We start from the raw sequence: 19,462 nt of genomic DNA on the forward strand, positions 1-19,462 counted from the left end.
CCTTTACTCTCCAACTGTAAACAGGGCTACGAAGGAAGGGGTGAGGGATGTAGCAGAAAGGGCAAAAAAGACATTACCCACAAAGTGATCTTCTGCGATAAGGCCAGGTCTCTTAGGTGGTCTTGTCTTACAGTCATACATAGCAACATGTCTGCCTTGCCCTCATACTTTGTCCATCCGAACAAGCCTAAAGTCATATTTGGATGAGGGGGATAAATCAACAGCGAACAAGGATATACCTTTGCTCCTATTTATTCTTTTCCTTGGTCCACCTGCCAGACTTGGTCCTCCCAGAGCAAACTGCAGGTCCACACCATTCACTCCCCAGCAATGCCGCCTTTCCCATGGGCTCCCAGCCTGACCTCACCAAGCAGCAAGGTCCATTCTAACCTCAGTGAGCTGTCTTATGCTCTAGGCTGTTCTCTTTCTACACTACCCTTTGCTTAAATATTTTGGTTGAGCACACATCATGTTAATAAAAGTCTCTCCACTTTGCTCAAAAGTATCATCCCTGCCAGGAAAGGATTAGGCTCTCCATAATTCTTGTCTGTTTCATCTAATTTAAGCATCTCTGTGCTTGGTCTCCTGGAGCACACTGTCAGACAGACCCACTTGTCCCTGTCTGCCCCGTGCCGGCTGCACCTCTGCCTGGAGGGAGAAGGTAAACAGAGAGTGAGGTGTTCACACCGCGCGTAACAAATGGCTCTTGGTACTGAGAGAGGAAAATTATCTCACCGAAACGGATAAAGGGAAAGCGTAGGTTTGTATGGTGCAGACCAGACCTCTCCTGACTCCCATCCGTGACGTAGGCTGTGCCTCTAGCTAAAAGTCCCTTCTGCCCTGGCTGCCTGTCCCAGATCCAGCCTGTGGAGGCTTGTGCACGCTGAGGACCTACCTACTGAGCGCTTGGCACCATGTCTGTGACAATATGCCAGTCCATGGGCTTCGTGGTGTCTGCTTTAGGAATAGGAGGCATCATTGCATCAACGTGCATGGACCAGTGGAGCACCCAAGACCTGTACAACAACCCGGTGACGGCGGTGTTCAACTACCAAGGCCTCTGGCGCACATGTGTCCGGGAAAGCTCTGGCTTCACCGAATGCCGTGGTTACTTCACCATCCTGGGGCTGCCAGGTAGGACTTGCTGGCCGTGAGGGTAAAGAGATGGGAGGGCAGGACCACGGGTGTGTGCCAGAAGCTGTGCATGAACAGTGGTGATGGGTGACTTTTGGTGCAGAGCAGGGAACCCAGATTTTACCCAAAAGGGACTTCATGTGCTCACTCCATTTGGATGACAGGTCCCTTGGAGGTATCTCAACCCGCACCCACTTCCATGGCCAAGCTGAGGTTCAGCAAAACTCATTACAGCTGATTATGCATCAAGTTCCTGAGGTGTTGTCCAGGTGATATGCCTGGGGCAGTGGCTGCTCCGTGGGGTGATCTGTCCCCTGTGGCTTGGGTGTACACTCCTACCCCAGCTGCATGGCTGTGTGTGGCTTCCCACCAGAAACCACTAATATTCTTGGCATCGCTCAAGATCCTTTTCTAAGAGGATATGTCACAGTTCAGCTCACTGTATTTCTGTACATGCTAACACCAGCAGGCTGGATTTCTCCCTAATTCTCCTTTGGTTCCAGCTTTTTCTTCCACGGATGTCATTCCTGTCCTAGTTGTGCCCAGAGTATCTAGGGGTGCAAACAATTAGGCTACAACAGGATTATCTGGGTTTTCTTCTTGCCTTAATACAGTGAGAAAAAAGGCACTTAGGCTACTATATCCATCTAGCCTCTGTGCTTTGACACAGCAAGAATGGAGGGAGGAAGCCAATTATATCAGCAAATCATTGCAGAACTTCTGCAAAATGACATTTCCAAAATGCACAGAAATACGCATTGTGCAGAAAAATTGCTTCTTTCACAAGTAGTCTATCACTGCGCAAATCAAACCAGTATAACCCAATGCAGCTGTGGCCTCAGACACCAGTAGGAGAGGTGTTTCATCCCCTGAGCTGTATTTCCCCATTGTTCATCTCTGTATCCTTGTTCCCAGCTAGTGTCCGGCGTTAGCTGTGCTGCGGCATCCCTGTGCAGGGGCCAGGGGTGCCTGTGAGCATCTTCCTCTTGCTGGAGCCGTGGCTTTGAAGGCCCCTGTTTGTTCACACAGACTCTGGGGTGCAGACACCCATTTTGCTAGAAGGACAGGGACCTGATCCTGCCTGGGCATCCAGTTGCGTAGCCCCTAGTGAATGCTGTGCCCTGTGGCAGGCAAGAGCAGATGAAAGTTGACATCCAAAGAAGGATGTTTGTGCGGGGCTCATATTCGCACACTGCTAGCACTGTCAGCAAAACCGAGCAGTTTCACCGAAGTGAAATTTTGGTTTCACCAAAAAAAATGCATGCAGCAAAGGGCAGGACAGGCTGGTAAAATTTGACTCTGGCAGTCTAATTGCTTGTAGATAAAGAAATTAAAATTGCCATCTGAGGAACAAATAAAAGTGTAAAAAGCAAATCCTCCCCCTGCACACATACACCCATAACATGCTGCAGGACTTGCTCAGTTCTTCAGCTCTAAAAACTTAACATTACAGAAGAAGCGATTAAACTTTTAAAGTGTTCAGCTCTGGGAACTACTTTAAACTTTGAAGAAACCACAATACTTGAGACTTGGGGGTTTTCTTTCTTTCAAAATACCTCCATTGCTAACCTCATCATTACAGCAAAATTTTTGCAATTCCCAGGCCTCCAGGCCGGTGTTGGTAGGGTGGGTATTAATTTCCTAAAGTGGAAATACACAGCAGTGTCGGGGGGATGGATTTCCTCATTTAGCAGATGGGCTGTGGGAGGTGGGTCTGTCGCTCCCTCCAGCGAGCGCAGTGGCTCCCTCCCAGCCGCAGAGAGAAATGAGCTCTCTGTCCTGCATGTCGGGGGTTCTAATGAACCCGTCATCTGAGAGTGCAATTACCGTGTGTGTTTGCTGGGCTTGTTGCAGTTGCCTACAAAAAGGGATTTTAAAAAGCCCAAAAAAGAAAGCACAACATTTAAAATAAAAGGGGAGTGGCACCCTGAACCCCCCAAAGTTGCTGTCCTCGTTCCCTGTGGTGTCGGAGGGTGCCTTCCCCGCTGGTGTGTAGGTATATGAATATTTATGTGGTTTTGCCCCGTTGAGATGCTTTTTGTGATCAGTGCTATCAGCACTACCCTACGAAGTGAGGTGGAATATTTTTTTCTTCCTTTCTTTTTAATGAACAGGGCTTGCTCTCCTGAAGTCACCCCTTTGCTTTCCCTGCCTGGTCCCGCTTTCCCCTCCTGTTATATATGGTCTGACACTTCCAGTCTCTGGAGAAGCTGGTGCGAAAACAAGCGCCCCACTGCTGTGCGTTATGGATTGGCTCAGTCTCCTGAATCCATCTGCTCCTACAGGCATTTCTTCCCACCCACCACCAACAAAATGCAACTGTATGCCACCCAGGGGGGCGTGGAGGGGGGGGAATGATGCTAAAAATCAAATTATTAATTTGCTAAGATATTATTTAAGTGGATCATCCCAGTGTTTAACCGTGCTGTACCTTGATCTCCTTACCCCCTGCCTCCCTTGCTAACCACACCATAGTTAATGGTTTGTCAGTATTTCCATTATAAACCCCTATTTATTATTCTGACAATGGCAATTTATACTGGGAACAATAGTGCCGGAGTGAATAAAAATAATAGGACTCTAGCAAAGCAGCGAGGTGACCTGAGTACATCAATGAAGTTTTGGGTTCTGAGGATTTTTTTTCTCAGTCCCTCGCTCCCATAGCAAAGATTAAACTTGTCTTGCCCATCATCTATCTTCAATTTAGTTGGGAATTTTAATTTCAAATAGATTGAGGAAAAATCGAGATAATAGATGAAAATGAGAAATAACACAGGTAGTTTATGGCTCTCACCCTCGCTGCTCAGCTATAAACAGTCTCCGGTGAAATATGTCACTGGAGAACTAAGCCTGTTTGTTCTGATTTTGCTTTCTCTTATTATTTTTTGCTGCTTGCTTTGGTGTGTCGGCAGACCTTACTGTGATTGTCTGGAGGACACGATCTGAATTTGAAAACACAAATAATAGACAAGTAGCAATAGCTGAGCTCTGGCAAGGCTGGTAGTTTCACGTAGTGTCGAAGTCACAAGGCACTTTCTGTTAAAAGGAGCATTTTTCAGTTGCTTACAAGTATGCTAAGCTACGATAACGTGGCCAGTAATTTTCCTGTTGTCTGTCTTGGTCTCTGTTTTCCAGACCTCTTCAGCATTTTTCAAAAGGACATTTTGTTCTCCAGTCAAAATCCCTTTTGACCCTTTCAGAAAGGCTGAGACATCTCTCTGCTGTGGAACAAAAGGCTGGTGGCTTGAAATACAAGAATATTTTTGCTTTTCCAGCAGCAAACTGAAAGTCTGAGAGCACCCTCTTAAACTTCTCTGACTAGCAAAAGGGTGTGTGTTGCTAGAGGGTTTAGAGTAAAAATAGCTCATGGATATGTCATCGTGACTGCCCAGATTTTTGCATGAAACAACTGATTCCAGCTTTGCTGGTGCAGAGTAGCAGAGATGCATAGATATTCCCCAAGCAGATTTCATGTCTGGGAAGTTTTAATGTTGGCATCTCTGGACTTTTTTCTTCTATATCGATGTTCTGACCAGGTTTTCTTTGGTTTCATATAACCACCATGCATTTTTGTGGCATAACTGTAGTAAAACCCTTGCTCTGGGGATGTTGGAGACAGTGCAGCATGCTGGCCAAGAAAATGGCATCTCTGCTCCCTGGAACTGTTTCATGCCTCAAGTTTGTAACAATGGGAACTGCTGATTTCTATGTCATGATCCTCCACCGGTGATGGCCATGGCAAAGTCTCCTCCAAGCTCTGCTTGCTACTTAAAATCCTTTAACCCAGTCGGTTCAGCTCCAAATTTTGAAATGTCTGCAGGCAACTGCCGTAGCCCGCTTGAAGTCTTTTGAGACCAAGTTTCTTGGACAGAAAGGTTTAGGTGGCCCAGGTGGGGTGGAGACTTGATACAACTTACCAAGGGTGTGCACGAGGCTGCTGTGGGTTTGCAGCCACAGCAGGAGCTGAAGGGAGGTGTGGGGATGGGGAAAGACCTAATGCGAGACCCTTAGAGAGAGGTCTTGGGTACCCCAATCCCCAGTGACAGTCAGGGTGGGGAGAGGTGGCATCCCAAGCAGGGGATGTCGGGAAGCCAGGTGCATGCACCACATTCTTGCTGCTGTCTTGTGCTTTTATACCAAAAAGGATGAGAGACATGAAAAATAATCTTAAAGGATCTAGGCTGAGGGCCAGAAGAGGAGCAAGGCAAAGCAAGAGGCTGTGGAGATGCGGGGCTGGGCTACAGCTCACAGGCATGTAGGGGAGGATGCAGCTTCATGCACCCCAGCTCTATTGGGGGACCTCAAAGCCCCTCTGGACCACCTGAAGACCAATGGGGTGGAGTGGGTCTGAGTGGGGATGGGGGTCTTCCATGACCCCCTTTCCCCATTGAGCTTCAGAAAGGCTGGTCAGCCCTTCTCATGCTACATACTGGTGGACCACACACTCCTGGAGGCCGTGGTCACCACAGCACTGGAGGGACAGAAAGAGAAGAGTGGGTTTGCTTTGTTTCGGTCTGAACAAGCTGGAATTGAATGGCAGGGTGTGAGCTATATTTGCAAATTTTAAAGTAAACATGAGCTGTAGGTGATTTTTATGGGAGAGGCGGTGATAACATTCAGGAGTTGCAATGGGCCCAGTGAACAGTTTTGAGATAATATAGAGTCAACGCCTGGGTAGATAAAGCAAGTATGAGCTGAAATAAAGGTTGCAGAGGGGAGCGGTCACAAAGTTCCCTTCCTTTTCCCAGTTTGGGTAAACTGCTGAGGCTGTCCCGATACTCAGAGTGGGAGCCCTGTTCCCTGCTCCTTGGTGAGGAAGCTTGGCCTTCACAAGAGCTGTCTCCCTACCATGCCTCTCCCCTAGATACTGTTCAACACTGCCATGTGGCAGGGCAAGCCCTCTGCCCAAGCACTCATCCGCCTCGCTGGAGACTGAGCAACAGGCATGTGCTTGGAGACAGATGCCCATCCTTCAACCACTGCTGGCTGTAGACATCTCCCAGCAGTGGCTGGAGGTGAGCATCCAGCTGTGGTGAAGATGCTTAGACATGCTCTACAGCTATCCTATCATCCAAGAACTTTTCAGGTTGTGCTCTGTGCCAACAGTTCAGATAAAACTCTCAGGTGATCTTCTGTTATTGGGCTGGGTGCTGGGAAAATGGGGTGATGAGTTTTTTGTAAAGGGAAACATGTTTTTGCCTATCATGAGTGGCTCAGAAACAACCATTAAAAATAAGTGTAAAATAAAAATGTTTCAGAAGGGCAGAGAAAATGGGCTTGGGGAAAGGTTGGGAAGGAAACAAGTTTGCCTTTTTTTCTCCAGAACTTTGCGTCAACCAACAACTGAGGAAGGTATTTGTGGGAACTTTGAGTTCCCAGTGTTGACAAGTGTGATGCTGATCACAGCATGAGAAATGGCAAGCAGCTAATGCTGGGGTGGCTGCATAGCACCTTAGGTGATGTTCTTAGGGATGAGCAAATAGACCCACCTCCCTCCCCCTCCTCCCACCCCCCAAAGAAAAAAAAAAAAAAAAGAACACGCAAACCCCACCAAACCAAAACACACAAAAAAACAAAATCCAAGACAAAAATCCTTCAAAGACGGCAACATCTGGAGTCCTGAGCATGGTTGGGTGTTTGTTTGCCTCTTAGCTAAGGACTGCAGCATCACCCTTGTTACTGAAGTTGCTTTCTCAGCTCCATTTTTGGGGGAGCATGCATGAGATTTCAGGGGGGAATATGCAACCCTGTGCTGGTTTATCCTCTTCAGAGACATGATTCAACCTGGCCCTCAGAATCACAGGCTGGTTCACCCAGGCTTTCTTGCGTACCTGGACACTGTCGATGATATTTTTTGATTGCCCCATCATTGCTTTGGGGTTTTGAAGCCCCTGAGCGAGTGGGATGTTAAGTGGCATCCCCCTTCAGTAGGAGGAAACTATATCCCCAAGGAAAGGTTAGCGAGGCAGCACTGCCTGGGGGGCAGACTCCAGCTCAGGGCGCAATGTGGGGCAATCCGGGGGATGGCCTCTTTCCAGTAGGTGTGTTGGGGGAGCAATGGGGCTTGTGGGTGTGAAAGGGTGGAGGGGTAGAAGAAAAGGTCCCTACTGGCTTGAAGAGCTGCTCCCGCTGCACGCAGCCAAAACCAGCAGAGCGGATTAGAGGAAGGAGTGGTGGTTCCCCTCCCGGCAAAGCAAACAGGCGGGCATGGTGCGTGGGACAGCCACCCCACGGGTATTCACGCAACCACCCAGGACATCCAGTTCAGCACAAGAACCAGTAATTTAAAAAGTGGTAGAGGTTTCAGGGAAAAAAAATCCGGGGGAAAAAATGTGTTTGCCCTTTGTATTCTCCCCACTCCTTTTCTTTTTCCTCCCTAGGGGTTATTTTTAGCTGTGACCACGCATCCATTTTTCTGTTAGCCCTGCAAGCTGTTGCATGCTAATGGTTGCAGGGTGACACCACCCTTGGGAACAGCGGTTACGTCCCAGGGTTATCTGTCCCTGGAACATGGTTTGAAGTGGTCTAGCCTGGAAAACATGATGTGGTCTCTTACCACTAGATGGCAAGAAGGCACTAAGTCCTGGGGCATGAAGAACGAGAGGAGACCTGGAGAGCTGCGGAGGAGCATCAGGGCTTGGGTGCAACTGGCTTTTCTGGATTGGGACACTATTCTGGCTGTGGGGCAGTGAAGGATGGGATGGAGAGCTGGCCACATTACTTGTTTTAGCACTTCTTGTCTTCCTGGCTTCTAGGTCCTCTCAAGCCCTGATTTTTCAAAAAGTGTTATCCAAGATGAGGAACGTTAGTCACATTGCCTTCTCCCTCACTGAGGATGAGCAGCTCTTACCACCTCTGGTTCCTGAGGGTTCTCTTCTATGTTTTTTGTCCATGCTATTATTTTTGTTTGCAACTTCTGACCTTTAGCTATGTCAGGGCTAGCCCTTTCTCTGATATAAACTTGTCAAAGTCAGTGAAAATGATTACATTCGAACAAAACCGCTGGAAGCAAAGACACCTTGTGCTCAGCCCAGGCCGGCTTTGGTGGCTGTGATTTGTGGCCACTAGACATGTGAATTGTGCTCTGGCTGCTACAGCAGAGTCCAGAGCCAAAGCATCTCTGTGTGCTGCCCAGGCTTGCTGTTCAGCCACAAAAGCAGAAGGGGTGTCTCAGGTGGTTGTTTCCCAGAAGGCAGGAGCAACAGCCGATGTGCTGTACCCCATTGTAACCCTCCACCCGGAGAAATGAGCCTCTCCTCCCCTCCCGGTGGCTTTCGCAAGGGTTCACCACCAGGCAACGGTACTGACGGTGCCTGTGGCACGGAGCACTATCAGGGCTGGTTAAAGCAGGAATTTTTTTCTAGGTCAGGGCTGAAGTAAATCAGTCAGAGCTGGGTATTAGATGAGGATGGATGAGTGTGAAGTCTGGAAGGTCCTTGTAACTCACAGTGCTCCATCGGCAGAGTGGCATGGAGAGTTTATATTGCTCCCCTGAGCCTAGCACTTCTCCACTGTGCAAAGAGATAATTAATTTCCTAATTTTTATATGCCCTGCCCCTTTTTCCAGGACCATCCCCCTAGCCAATACATACAAACACCTGTAAAAAGGCACTTCGCAAATGGTCCCTGTGCCCTCTGTCTCCTTCTCCTCACATGGGTTTCAGTGGGACACATGATGGGGATGCAGGTGGGAGGAGAACAGGGTTGCAGGAGCTTTGCTGAATCAGTTAGGGGCCCACTGCCCTGGGTTGTGCCATGGTGGTCATTCGAGGCTACCTCAACGATGTGCAAAGTGGCCGCAAAGAGCAGCCATGTCCCTGTTTGTGCTCTGGGTTGAGCTGGCTGCCCCGCATCCTCCTGCAGAGCTCCCCGCTGGCATCCCCATCTATCAACGTGCCTCTTGTGTGGGTGTCTGTGTGGGTGGCCGGGTGTAGAGATGTCCCTGTCTTGGTCTGATGGCAGATCTACTCCCATTTTGCATAAGCAGAGGGCCGGGGAGGTGGTGACCTGGGCTAGGTGCTGAGTTCACCCCAGAACGTGGTCCTTCTCTCTGCCTCTCTCAGTGTTTGTGCCATGCAAAGCACGCAGGACAAGCTCTGTGGACAGCAAAGGGTTTCGGTTGGGGGACGGCGCATGTTCCAAGTGGGTAGCCCAACACTTGACGGAGTGTGGCTGCTTACCTGGGGAAGGACAAGCACTTCTAAAGGACAAAAGCTCATATCTCTAGTCCTGCCAGCACAAACTGACCCAGTGAGAGTGAAACTGGACTATCTTGCAAAAACACTGTGAGCAAACATGCTGCTCAATGGAAGGCATCTGATAAGAGCTGCTGCGTTTCTGGTTGCTCAGTCAAGAGGACTTTGGTGCTCCCACTAGGTCTGCAGCTTCACCAGGGCTGTCTTACCTCTCTCCAGGGGAGACACCATGTCCACGACCATCTGCCAGGTGATGGCATTCATCGTTTCGTCACTGGGTGTTGCGGGGTGCATTGTGTCCACTGCCATGGATATGTGGAGCACGCAGGACTTGTATGACAACCCGGTCACGGCCGTCTTTCAATATCAGGGACTGTGGAGGAGCTGTGTGCGGCAGAGCTCTGGCTTTACGGAATGCCGGCCATATTTCACCATTCTTGGGCTGCCAGGTAGGGGCAAAAGATGCATCAGGTTTAACCCAGGAGCTCTCCTGTAGCTCTGCACCGTTTTCATCCAAAAGCAGGAGCAGATACCTTAAAGCACTTAGTAAGGAATATAATTTCCAGGCTACTCAGTGTCTGAGCATAAAAATATGTGCATATTTGTTACCAAATAATAACTTTATTCAATAGAGGTTACAACTTGGATCGTGTGTAGGTGATCTCTGGATGAGCATCACAGGTTCAGCCTTGCTGCTGGCATAAATCAACACAGCTCCACTGACGGGAGGAGAGTGAGTATATTTATACTCACAGATATTATGTCCCTTTGAATTGAAACACAAGGAAAACAGCTGCATGTAATTTTGCATTGTTATCAGAATAATGGTTTCTACAAAAAACAAATGATTTTTTTTTTCCAAAGAGAAAACCGGAATTGAAGCGATCTGCCTGTGAGCAGCATGTGCAGGAAGGGTGAGAAGGGAAAGGTGCGCTCAGCCACTTCATGTTGCCTGGGGAGTTCTAGTGGTTACAGAGGTAGATTGCAGAGGGGTATTACTTTCTCGTTTGCTTGCCTACTTTACAAAAAGAGCTGTGGCTCCCACCGTACCGCATGCGAGGGTATCGTGGTGCTCCCAAGCTAGCTGGACCCGTGGGAGGGGAGCAGCCAGCCTGGCTCACCATGCCTCCCTGGGACCTGTCATGCCTGTGCCCTGCCAGCTAGCAAGAAGTATGGCCCTGAGAGTGTTTTTCACTCTCGGTGCACAATTGCGAATAGGTACAAGCAAGCACTACTGTATGTAGACCTTTGGCATCTATTGAGCCGTGTAGAAGAGAGCGTGATGTGGTCTCTCAGCCCTGTATCCTTAAGGATGCCGACCTTGCTTCCCTACCATGAGGCAGGAAGGATGCTTTGCTGAAGATCAGTGTCTTGGCTGTAGCGTTTGCTTTTTGAGAAAAGCCCATGACAGTCCTGAGGGGTGCAATGGAATAAATGTTTTCCTGCGTACCCAACTTCACTATTGCTAGGCAACTTCTTTTTCATTTGGAAGAGCAAAACTAATGTGTGGAGCCAAGTCTCCTATGAGATCATCTGTTTTGAAGAATAAAAAATATATTTATTAAACTATATATACAAATGTTAATCAATATATATACATATCCTTATAATGCTGTGGGTAGGTGATTGTGTTTTAAAAGAGCAATGAGGCAATGGTAACCATCATTTTGATGCCAATATATCATAATCAACATTTTGCTTTTTATGTTATTTTTAGGTAATATAGCAATAAGGAAACATGCAAAGCAGTCATTTTCTGTTGTGTCTTAGAGATATTCTGTCAGTTTTGTCCTCTTTATATGTCCGTTTTGTTGATGAGTACCTTCAAACATAAAGAAGGAATGCCCCTGCTTGAAGTTAAAAACCTCATTTTCCCCCTAAACTTTCTATATTCCATTAATCATAACTAGTCATGAAGTGAGATTTCCACCTTTGTGTTTTGTATTAGTAACAGAAATGCAGGTGACGTTAGTTTAGGGGACCAAGTTTTTTTACCTCTCACTACTCACAGCAAAGCAGGAAAAAGACAAGTCTTCAGTTTCACTTACATAAAAAAACCTTAGTGATGCAAACTGTGGTTTCAGATCACTGACATTTATTTTGGTGAATAAGCTTGCTTTTCTATTATTTACTGTGCACACCATCCTTTTGTATGGAAATCGTATGTATTTTGTATGTAAAATGAGCAACCATATGCGTGCAGCTACTAAGCAAAGTTATCCTACCTCATGCAAAGTTAAGTATGCAAAATAGCAGGTAGTTTCTGTGCTCGGCTTTAATTACAGGGCTGTTTGCTACCTTGCGCTCCTGACACATATTTTTTTTTCCTCTTAGTCTCCTATTTTGTTTGTCTAAGCCCTCCCTCTCCTTCCTTCCAGGGGAGGTCATTCACCTTTGGAAAGCAGCTCTATTCAGAGGACTTTTGATGGATGCCAAAATTCACATGAAACCCCAGCGCTCTCTTTCCAAACAGCTCTCACTTTCAGTCCCGTGAGTCAAGTGAAGAGGCCCTCATGCCACGGCAGACCTAGGAGCACTTTCTTCTACTTTCTGTCCCATTGTGGAGATGGTGCATAAGTCAACCTCATGGAGAGAAATCGCTGCTGATGGTTATTTTGTATTTTTTTCAGTTGTGTCCTCCTGTGTTCCTCTCTCTCCCTTTTCCAACAGCTGCAGATTTCTCCTTTTCCATGGAGATTCACCACGCTTAGATTCCAGCAAAAGTGCAGCATCCCAGGAGCTGCTTGGCTTGGCCTGCCTGTGTGTCCTTCCATGGGCACCCAAGGCACTGGGAACATCTCTCCTGGGAACCCACAGTATCTCTGTGAGGTCTTAGCTTAGGGTCAATTCTTGAAGGGTTGAGACCACCACAGTGATGCCAGATAGGAACCATAAGGTCTGTAGGAAGCATCCCAGGATTGAAGGACTGTCTTGGGGACAAGGACCTTCCATCATGACAAGTAGTGTCTTATGCTGCCCTGGAGTATCAGCTTGCCCTGAAGCAAAAACAGTTGCAAAGAAACCTAAGTGACTGTAAAGACAAATGAGTATTGTGATTTTCTCTTTGCAGCTTCTGCTTTGCATCAGGTGCTTCGCAAACAACCTTTGAGGGCTGATAAGGCGCATCCGCCAGCTTCTTGTTCTCTGATGAGTAATAACTAATGAGCTCGCACCTGGGGGCTGATGAATGGGAGTTTGAAAATCCCAGGCTCGTTAGCACTTGTTATCAGCTGATAAGGGCAAATTGAGTCATAAAAGCAGCAGCCCCAGCGGGACTGCCAGATGGGAGAAGGTGGTGTATTCCCAGCCTGTGGGATAACAGACCACCAGTTTCCTTGTACTTTGTGGTGCCCCATGAACAAAGGGACCCATATGGATACCCCAGCACCCACCCAGGAGGGTGAGGGTTTATAAAGCCTTTTCCCAAGCCATGCAAGGCCAGCAAGGTCTGCCCCCTGCTCTCCTGCTCCAGTTGGGCCATATGGGACCCTTGGGCACCACGGTCATGCTGGCCAGCCCAGCAAAAGGGGTGACAGGCAGGCTGAGTGAAGTCCCTGGGGCTGTAAGGATATGTTGCTTGCCCTTCTCGGTCTGTTGTGAGCCCCCAGCATCTTTCCTGAAGAGGGGCAGTCATGCATGGGAGTACCAAAGCCAAACCCAGGGCTGCGAGATCTCATGGGAGGGCAAGAAGAGGCTGTGAAGTGCCCCAGCCAAATTACAAAAGCCCTTGAAATAGTTTTGACCACCCCTTCCCAGTGCTCTGCCGGTGCTGCCGCCTTCCTGTCTCTGCCAGGGATACATGCACAGGCGGGGGAGAAGTGTCTGGGGCCAGCACTGAACTGCCGGCAAGATGAGATACGTGCCACCTTATTAGAAAATCACCTTGGTATTCAAACACACAGCCTTTCCCCTTCATTTCTCCATTTTAATATGTGCAAGTTTCCCTTTCCTTACTTTTCTGCTCCGGCCAGAAGAGTCTGGATGGTTTCTGCTACCTTTCCCTGAGCGACAGCAGCGCTCAGCTCTCACAGGCATGACCCGCCGGCATCACAGCCTGCCTCCCAGCATGCACGCCCACCTTGATGGCTGGCTGCTAAACAAATCCAGGGCTAGGGTATTTGTGTGTGTATTAATGAACGTGGACGGATTTGTACCGGACTGGCATTACAAATAACCGTGGAAAGGATATGCTGGGGGAGGTCATTGCCGGAGCTCTTTCTCTTGGCATATGTGTAATGTTTGTCAGGGTGATTTTCCTGTTCTCCTGTGCCATGTGTTTTACTGTAAAGCTGGAACATACAGAACTCCATTTTGAGTCATGCATTAGCTGGAAATATCACGGGTAGCTGGGTGGAGCTGTCTGCTTTCATTGCTGCTTGGGGAGAAAAAAAAAATCACACTTTTGTAATCAATTCAGTTATGAAACAATTCATGCATATCCCAGCTGTACACCAACTCCTCTCCATGAATTTCAGCTGAGCAAATCATGATTGGTGCCAATGAACATTTACAAAATACTATGTCTAAGCCATCAAACTCTTTGGGATATTGAGGCAACCAACCACATTTCCAGAGATGCCCCAGATAACACTAGAGTAGATCAGGTGCCAATTTTCCAAGGTTTTCTTCTTTAATACTTTTAATATTAGACAGAAACAATCTTTAAAAACCTCCCAGGCTCTGCTCTAAAGAATCTTATCTCAGTCACTTGGTGATTCCTGACAATTTGTTTTACAGCAATGTTCCAGGCTGTGAGGGCCCTCATGATTGTGGGTATCGTCCTGGGCATCCTTGGCCTCCTTGTGTGCATTTTTGCTCTGAAATGCATCCGTATCGGCAACATGGAGGATTCTGCAAAAGCCAACATGACTCTGACCTCTGGCATCATGTTTATTATTGCTGGTAAGTGGGTGGTGTTGTGTCTTTCCCATGCAAGGCATTGCAGTTGCCTGGGATCGAGGACTAGGCAAGTCTTCATGCACTTCTGGACCTAGGTAGCAGATGCTCTGGAGCAACCCAAAACATTGATGCTTGCATGAAGTTATTGGCATTTGTATTCCAGCCTGGCCTCCAGGGGTCAAGTGGTTTCTACCTGTGCTTAGTAAAAGAAAACCAGAGGTTTGTATGGGAAAGAACATGGAAGGCTGAAAAAACAGCCCACAGATAAAAAAGAAAATGTATCTCTTAATTTATAATATGTATACTGTTGTCACGTACTTTTGTATCTTTTATTTATACGTAATATTTTTTTGAAGAGTCTCAGGCTTTATACATATTAATTTTATGAAGACTCTCAGAGTTGTGGTAGCTTAGCTTGTGATTTTTAAATGCGTTGGGTTATCAGGGAGGCTGTAGGAATGCCTAGTATTGCCCAGCTACCTCGAAACTGCAAATGATTAATACAACAATTACAGGTTTCCCCGCAGTTTTTTGCAGATAAGTAATCAAATCAAATCCATATCCTAAGGAAGGGAAGGAGAATGTCCCTATTTAATATCCTTACGGTTGAACAGCACTTAACTCTTATTGGGATATGAGACTCAAAACAGAACTTAAAGATGTACATATTGGAAGAAGGAAAACGCTTTCTGCAACGCAGCTCGAATTTTGCACTTAAAGTCTATCATTTTACCCATTTGAGTCAATGGGTTGAGAATTTGGCCAGTGAGGATATTAGAAAAGTCCACTCATGCATTCCTGAAGAGAGGGTGTCTAAAACGATGATGGACTGACTCTGGGGATAGGACTTCCCTTGACTGAATTCACTCATTTCAAACCAAGGTCCCTAGTCTCACCTAGCTGAGGAGTTGGGGTACCCATGCGCCACGGTCTGCCTGGCCCTTGGTCACACCTCTGTGAGCTGGAGGTTGTGTTTCTTCCTAAAATAAGGGCTGCTCTCAGGGCTGAAGCGTCAAAAACTGATGCTGAAGTAGCACAGCAGTGACAGCTGTATGGGGACCTGAGGCAGAAGCATCCCTGATTCCTCAGATCCTCCCCAGTGTTGTGAATCATTGGGTTTCAGGAAAGAGCCAGAGGTCTTGGTGTGTGTAGTGAGGATAAATAGGACTTGGGATGCCCAGAAAAGCTGAAGTCTATATTTTTTGGCAACAGACACTGACGTGACCTTTAGCTGTGTTTTGTACATCCTTCCACAGTGGCGTACAGTACAGCGATGACCTTTGTTAGCATGAGTCACTCTGCCAGGGAGAGCAATAGTGAAATAGCAAATGATAATGCCGTTGCTGCCAGGCTTGTCACAGCTGGGCATCCCTGCGACCACCTGTGCAGGGGAACGGAAGAAGTTCCTGCCTCTCGAGCCTGGTCATCCAGGCTGCCCGCAGAGTCAAGCAGGCATCACTACTTGGGATGAACAGGCTGTGAACCAAAGGTATCTCCGCTTCCATGAGAGAGTGAGCATGATTTATTATTCAGAAAAAAAAAAATATCTGATAGGGAATCTTTTGTCCATGTTTTTCACTGTAAAACAAATCTTTAAGACTGACCTAGTGGATATTTTCAGCAGCTAAAATGATTCATCTGTCAAACTCATTTTCTGTGAGAAAACACATCAGTAGAAAGATGCCTACTGGTGTGATCTGGGATTTTGTAGTGTGACATTGTATTCTTGCTGCTGGACTGTAAACATGTAGAAAACCTGGCAGAAACATGTAACACATCGTGGCTCCGCGCTTCTGCTGAAGGCCCACGCAAGGACACAGTGTCTCACCCACCTTTCCAGAGCTGTAAGGTGCTTCCCCGGGGCTAAAGGTGACTGTATGATGTGGGTCTCAGTCTGTCCTTCTGTCTGATCTCAGGCCTGTGTGCCATCACTGGAGTGTCTGTGTTTGCCAACATGCTGGTCACCAACTTCTGGATGTCCACAGCCAACATGTACCAGGGAATGCAGAACGTCCAGAACAGGTAGGTGGTCAATTGGCTCAAGGTGCTCCACGGTGCAGCTTGCTCAGGGCAAGGGTGTGCTGCAGCCAAAGGACAGGCAAACTCTGGGTGCATGTTAGTCAGCTCCCAGGACTTGGAAGATTTATTGAGTCTCCTTCTTACCTGCACTGGAGATTTGTCTAAGCAACTTGGCTGGGATGTCTCTGTTCACTTAGCTTGAGAAGAAGACAAAGAGCCCACTGAGGATGAGCCTGCAGGGTTGGGATGATGCTCATGGGAACTTCTGCAGGGCCAGAGGGCGAATGGCAGTGTTCCGTGCGTTTCAGAAGCTGCAGAGTGTCACAGCACTAACCAGCCCCGTCCCTGTGTTTTGTAGGTACACCTTCGGCTCAGCCCTCTTCGTTGGCTGGGTGGCAGGTGGCCTGGCCCTTGTAGGAGGCATCATGATGTGTCTTGCTTGCAGAGGGCTGGTTCCAGAAGAATCCCGGTAAGCTTATCTGTGGTAGATGTGGGAAGATATTGCATGGAACCGTGGGTGTAGGGATAGCATACAGCCAGCACACCGCAGGATACGGCTATGCGTAATACCCCTGTTGCAAGTTAGGATGGTGCTACACCCATTTGCCTTGTATCGTGGGTCAAAAGTGACCGCTGTCCTTCTGTGATTACGTGACTTGCAAACAAATAGAGAGAGCAGGAGAGATCAGCCTTAAAATGTAAAATTTGCAAAGTGCTGGCTAAGTCAGGCCTGTTAATTGCAGTTTTGATTGCAAATTGCATAGCAGATTATCAGCAGGAGTATGTTCCATCAGCTGAGCGATGTTTTACATCAGGTAGGGCTTTGTACACCTGTGAAGCCAGTTATTGTAGGTGGGTCCTTCTCTCAACCAAGGATTTACTCATGGGAAAGAAAGTATGTTTATGAAAAAGCATGAAAGACACGTGCAGCCTGTCCACGGATAGCTGGCCCTGAGCTCACTGAGTGCCTCCAAGTGACGACACAGTACAAAGTTGCCTAAAATCCAACAGCAAGCAGGAACACAGGGTGCAACACCAGGTAGTCACAGATCCTCCAGTGGTTGATGCCATCTTTCATGTCTCTTACAGTTACAAAGCGGTGTCCTACAACGCGTCGGGACGGAATATCTCCTACAGAACGGGGCCGTATAAGGTTGGTTCAGGGTACGAACCTGAAATGAAGACCAGGAAGGGTGCAGGATATGAAGAAGCTGCTCGAAGCGAGGATGGAAGACGCTCGTACCCTTCAAAATACGACTATGTCTAGCAGACTTTCTGGGCTTGAGTTGCGCTATCTTTTGTAAAATATTTTTAACTTCAGAAGCAAAAAGTATACGCAAACGAAGCAGTCTGTGAATAGGATTTTGTTTTCTATCATGTTTCCCCTACTCTGAGGTTGTGTCCTAGCTTGTTGTGAACACCAGTTTTATTTGACTGCCTGTTAGTATGCCTAACATAAGGAGGTCTGTAACAAAAGTAATGTCTTTTTATGTCTCAGAGTAGAACAGTTTGCTCATATTTACATATAAACTCTGATATCCAGGACCAGGATTATGCCTTGTGCCCTTTTCTAATTCTTCTAATAGGTTAAAATTCCCATTTAATAATAGTTGAGATGTAAAAGCGCTTCTGCCCCATTGCCTTCTTCCTTTTGAGCAGGCTTTCATGCAACTACGCAATGCCATCGCCTACTTTCTCAGAGTTTGCAGAGATGAACAGTATCCTTTGACCTCAGTGCCCTCTGTTCATCAGAAAAAACAGTGTTTTGCTGAAATGATAGTGTATCTTCACCCTTTTTTTTTTTTTAGCAGGTTGAAAAGCAAAAAATTATAATCTAGTAGTCTCCTATATTATTTTGCTGTGTATTTTAAGTAAATTCAGTTGTGTCCCTTTGGCTGTGGCCAATGCATAAAGACCCCATAGTCATGGCATTTTTCTCCCTGGTGACTGTTTCTACTCAGACACACCTTTGCTTTGCTGGTTGTACTACAATGCCAATCTGCTGTGATATTTAATCTGATTTATGTTACTTAGACTTTTGCTATAACCTATGATACCAAAGTGTATTTATTTCTTCTGATCTCTCCGGGGAATATGTATAATCCATTGTTATTCCTATGCCAGATATTTGCTGTTAATAGCTGAAAACCTCTGTGTGTGACCGGTGTTCCTGCAGATGTCATCTTTAATGAAGCCAGAAGAGTTTCTCATTTAGAATTAATTAGAGTTACATTTGGAGCAGAAATCCCAGGGAGCATTAGATGTGTAACTCCTTACTGACATCAGGACTTTCTTGTGTTAATTCTTCCTTGAATGATGTGAAGATTAACTCCTGAGTGGGACATTGCCTCTTCTAGCTAATCCATCAGAAAGGAATTTTATTCAAAGGGGTCAGAGGAAGAGACACAAGAGCTAACGTGGGAGGGGAGAGCTGTGTCCTGTTCGCAGGTCCTCCCTCCTGGCTCCAGAGCACATCCTGAAGAAGCTCTTGAAAGCGCCTATGAGCAGAGCAAAGGGTACTGAGGGATAAGTTAGGGAGGAAAAAGGGGTCCAAACCTCCAAAGCAGCCATTTTGGTAGGTATCTGCAATAGGTTTTAGCCCCACTTGTAATGATTGCAAGTTGTCTGCAGGAGTTCACTAGCAAAATTGTTTTGATGAAATGCTGATATTCCCTTGAGTGGTTTCATGATCTGGATGGAGCAGAGGTAGAGCTGAACATTTCTTGAGAGCTGGACCTTTGGTGGGTCAAGCCACCAGTCTAGCTGGCATCTCTGGTGGCTTGTATGAAGAGGGGCAGCAGGCTGTCTCACTGAACATCAGCGCTCCCAGTGAGCACAAACAATACTCACCAGCTCTCTATCACCACCAGCTCTCCAGCACTGCATGGAGCACATCTGCAGCACAGGTCCAGGGGATGAGGATAGGTTGCACCTCTGGCAGGTCAGTGAGAGGGAGAGGGAACGCCTGGCAGGGTGCAGCACCAGGGGCTGATGGCTGGAGGAGATGACCACCATGCAAAAAGGTGGGAAGAGCTTCCATCCAACAGAAGCTCTTGGTCCCACCTCAGGCTGGACGTTGGCCCCTGATGCCACCTGGGTTCAGTCACTGCTGGATGTCAGTGCTGGCTCTCCCATTCGTACTAGCAAAGGACTTGATTTATGGATCTATTTTTAAAGGAGAACAATTTAGTTTTGCAGAGGTAAATCCTGTCCTA

General features: G+C 47.3%; 1 protein-coding gene across 2 annotated transcripts; it reads left to right on the forward strand.

The window, feature by feature from the left end:
- The first annotated feature begins 914 nt into the window (after positions 1-914).
- CLDN18 (claudin 18) lies at positions 915-17,514 on the forward strand. Of its 2 annotated transcripts, none has more exons than XM_005241115.1 (5): positions 915-1,134; positions 14,067-14,231; positions 16,145-16,250; positions 16,606-16,716; positions 17,337-17,514. In XM_005241115.1, the coding sequence occupies exons 1-5, from the start codon at positions 915-917 to the stop codon at positions 17,512-17,514; spliced, it is 780 nt and encodes a 259-aa protein (XP_005241172.1). The 2 variants fall into 2 exon arrangements, with proteins under 2 accessions (XP_005241172.1, XP_005241171.1); XM_005241114.1 differs by lacking the exon at positions 915-1,134 and adding an exon at positions 9,559-9,778.
- Positions 17,515-19,462: the final 1,948 nt, after the last annotated feature.

This window comes from Falco peregrinus, chromosome 12 (genome assembly GCF_023634155.1).
Source record: "Falco peregrinus isolate bFalPer1 chromosome 12, bFalPer1.pri, whole genome shotgun sequence".
NCBI lineage: Eukaryota > Metazoa > Chordata > Aves > Falconiformes > Falconidae > Falco > Falco peregrinus.

Bases quoted from the DNA above. Each gene is read 5' to 3' on its own strand.
- CLDN18 (XM_005241115.1), top strand. From the start codon at position 915: ATGTCTGTGACAATATGCCAGTCCATGGGCTTCGTGGTGTCTGCTTTA. The intron at 14,232-16,144 runs GTAAGTGGGTGG...GTCTGATCTCAG, and splicing joins CATCATGTTTATTATTGCTG to GCCTGTGTGCCATCACTGGA. The intron at 16,251-16,605 runs GTAGGTGGTCAA...TGTGTTTTGTAG, and splicing joins ATGCAGAACGTCCAGAACAG to GTACACCTTCGGCTCAGCCC.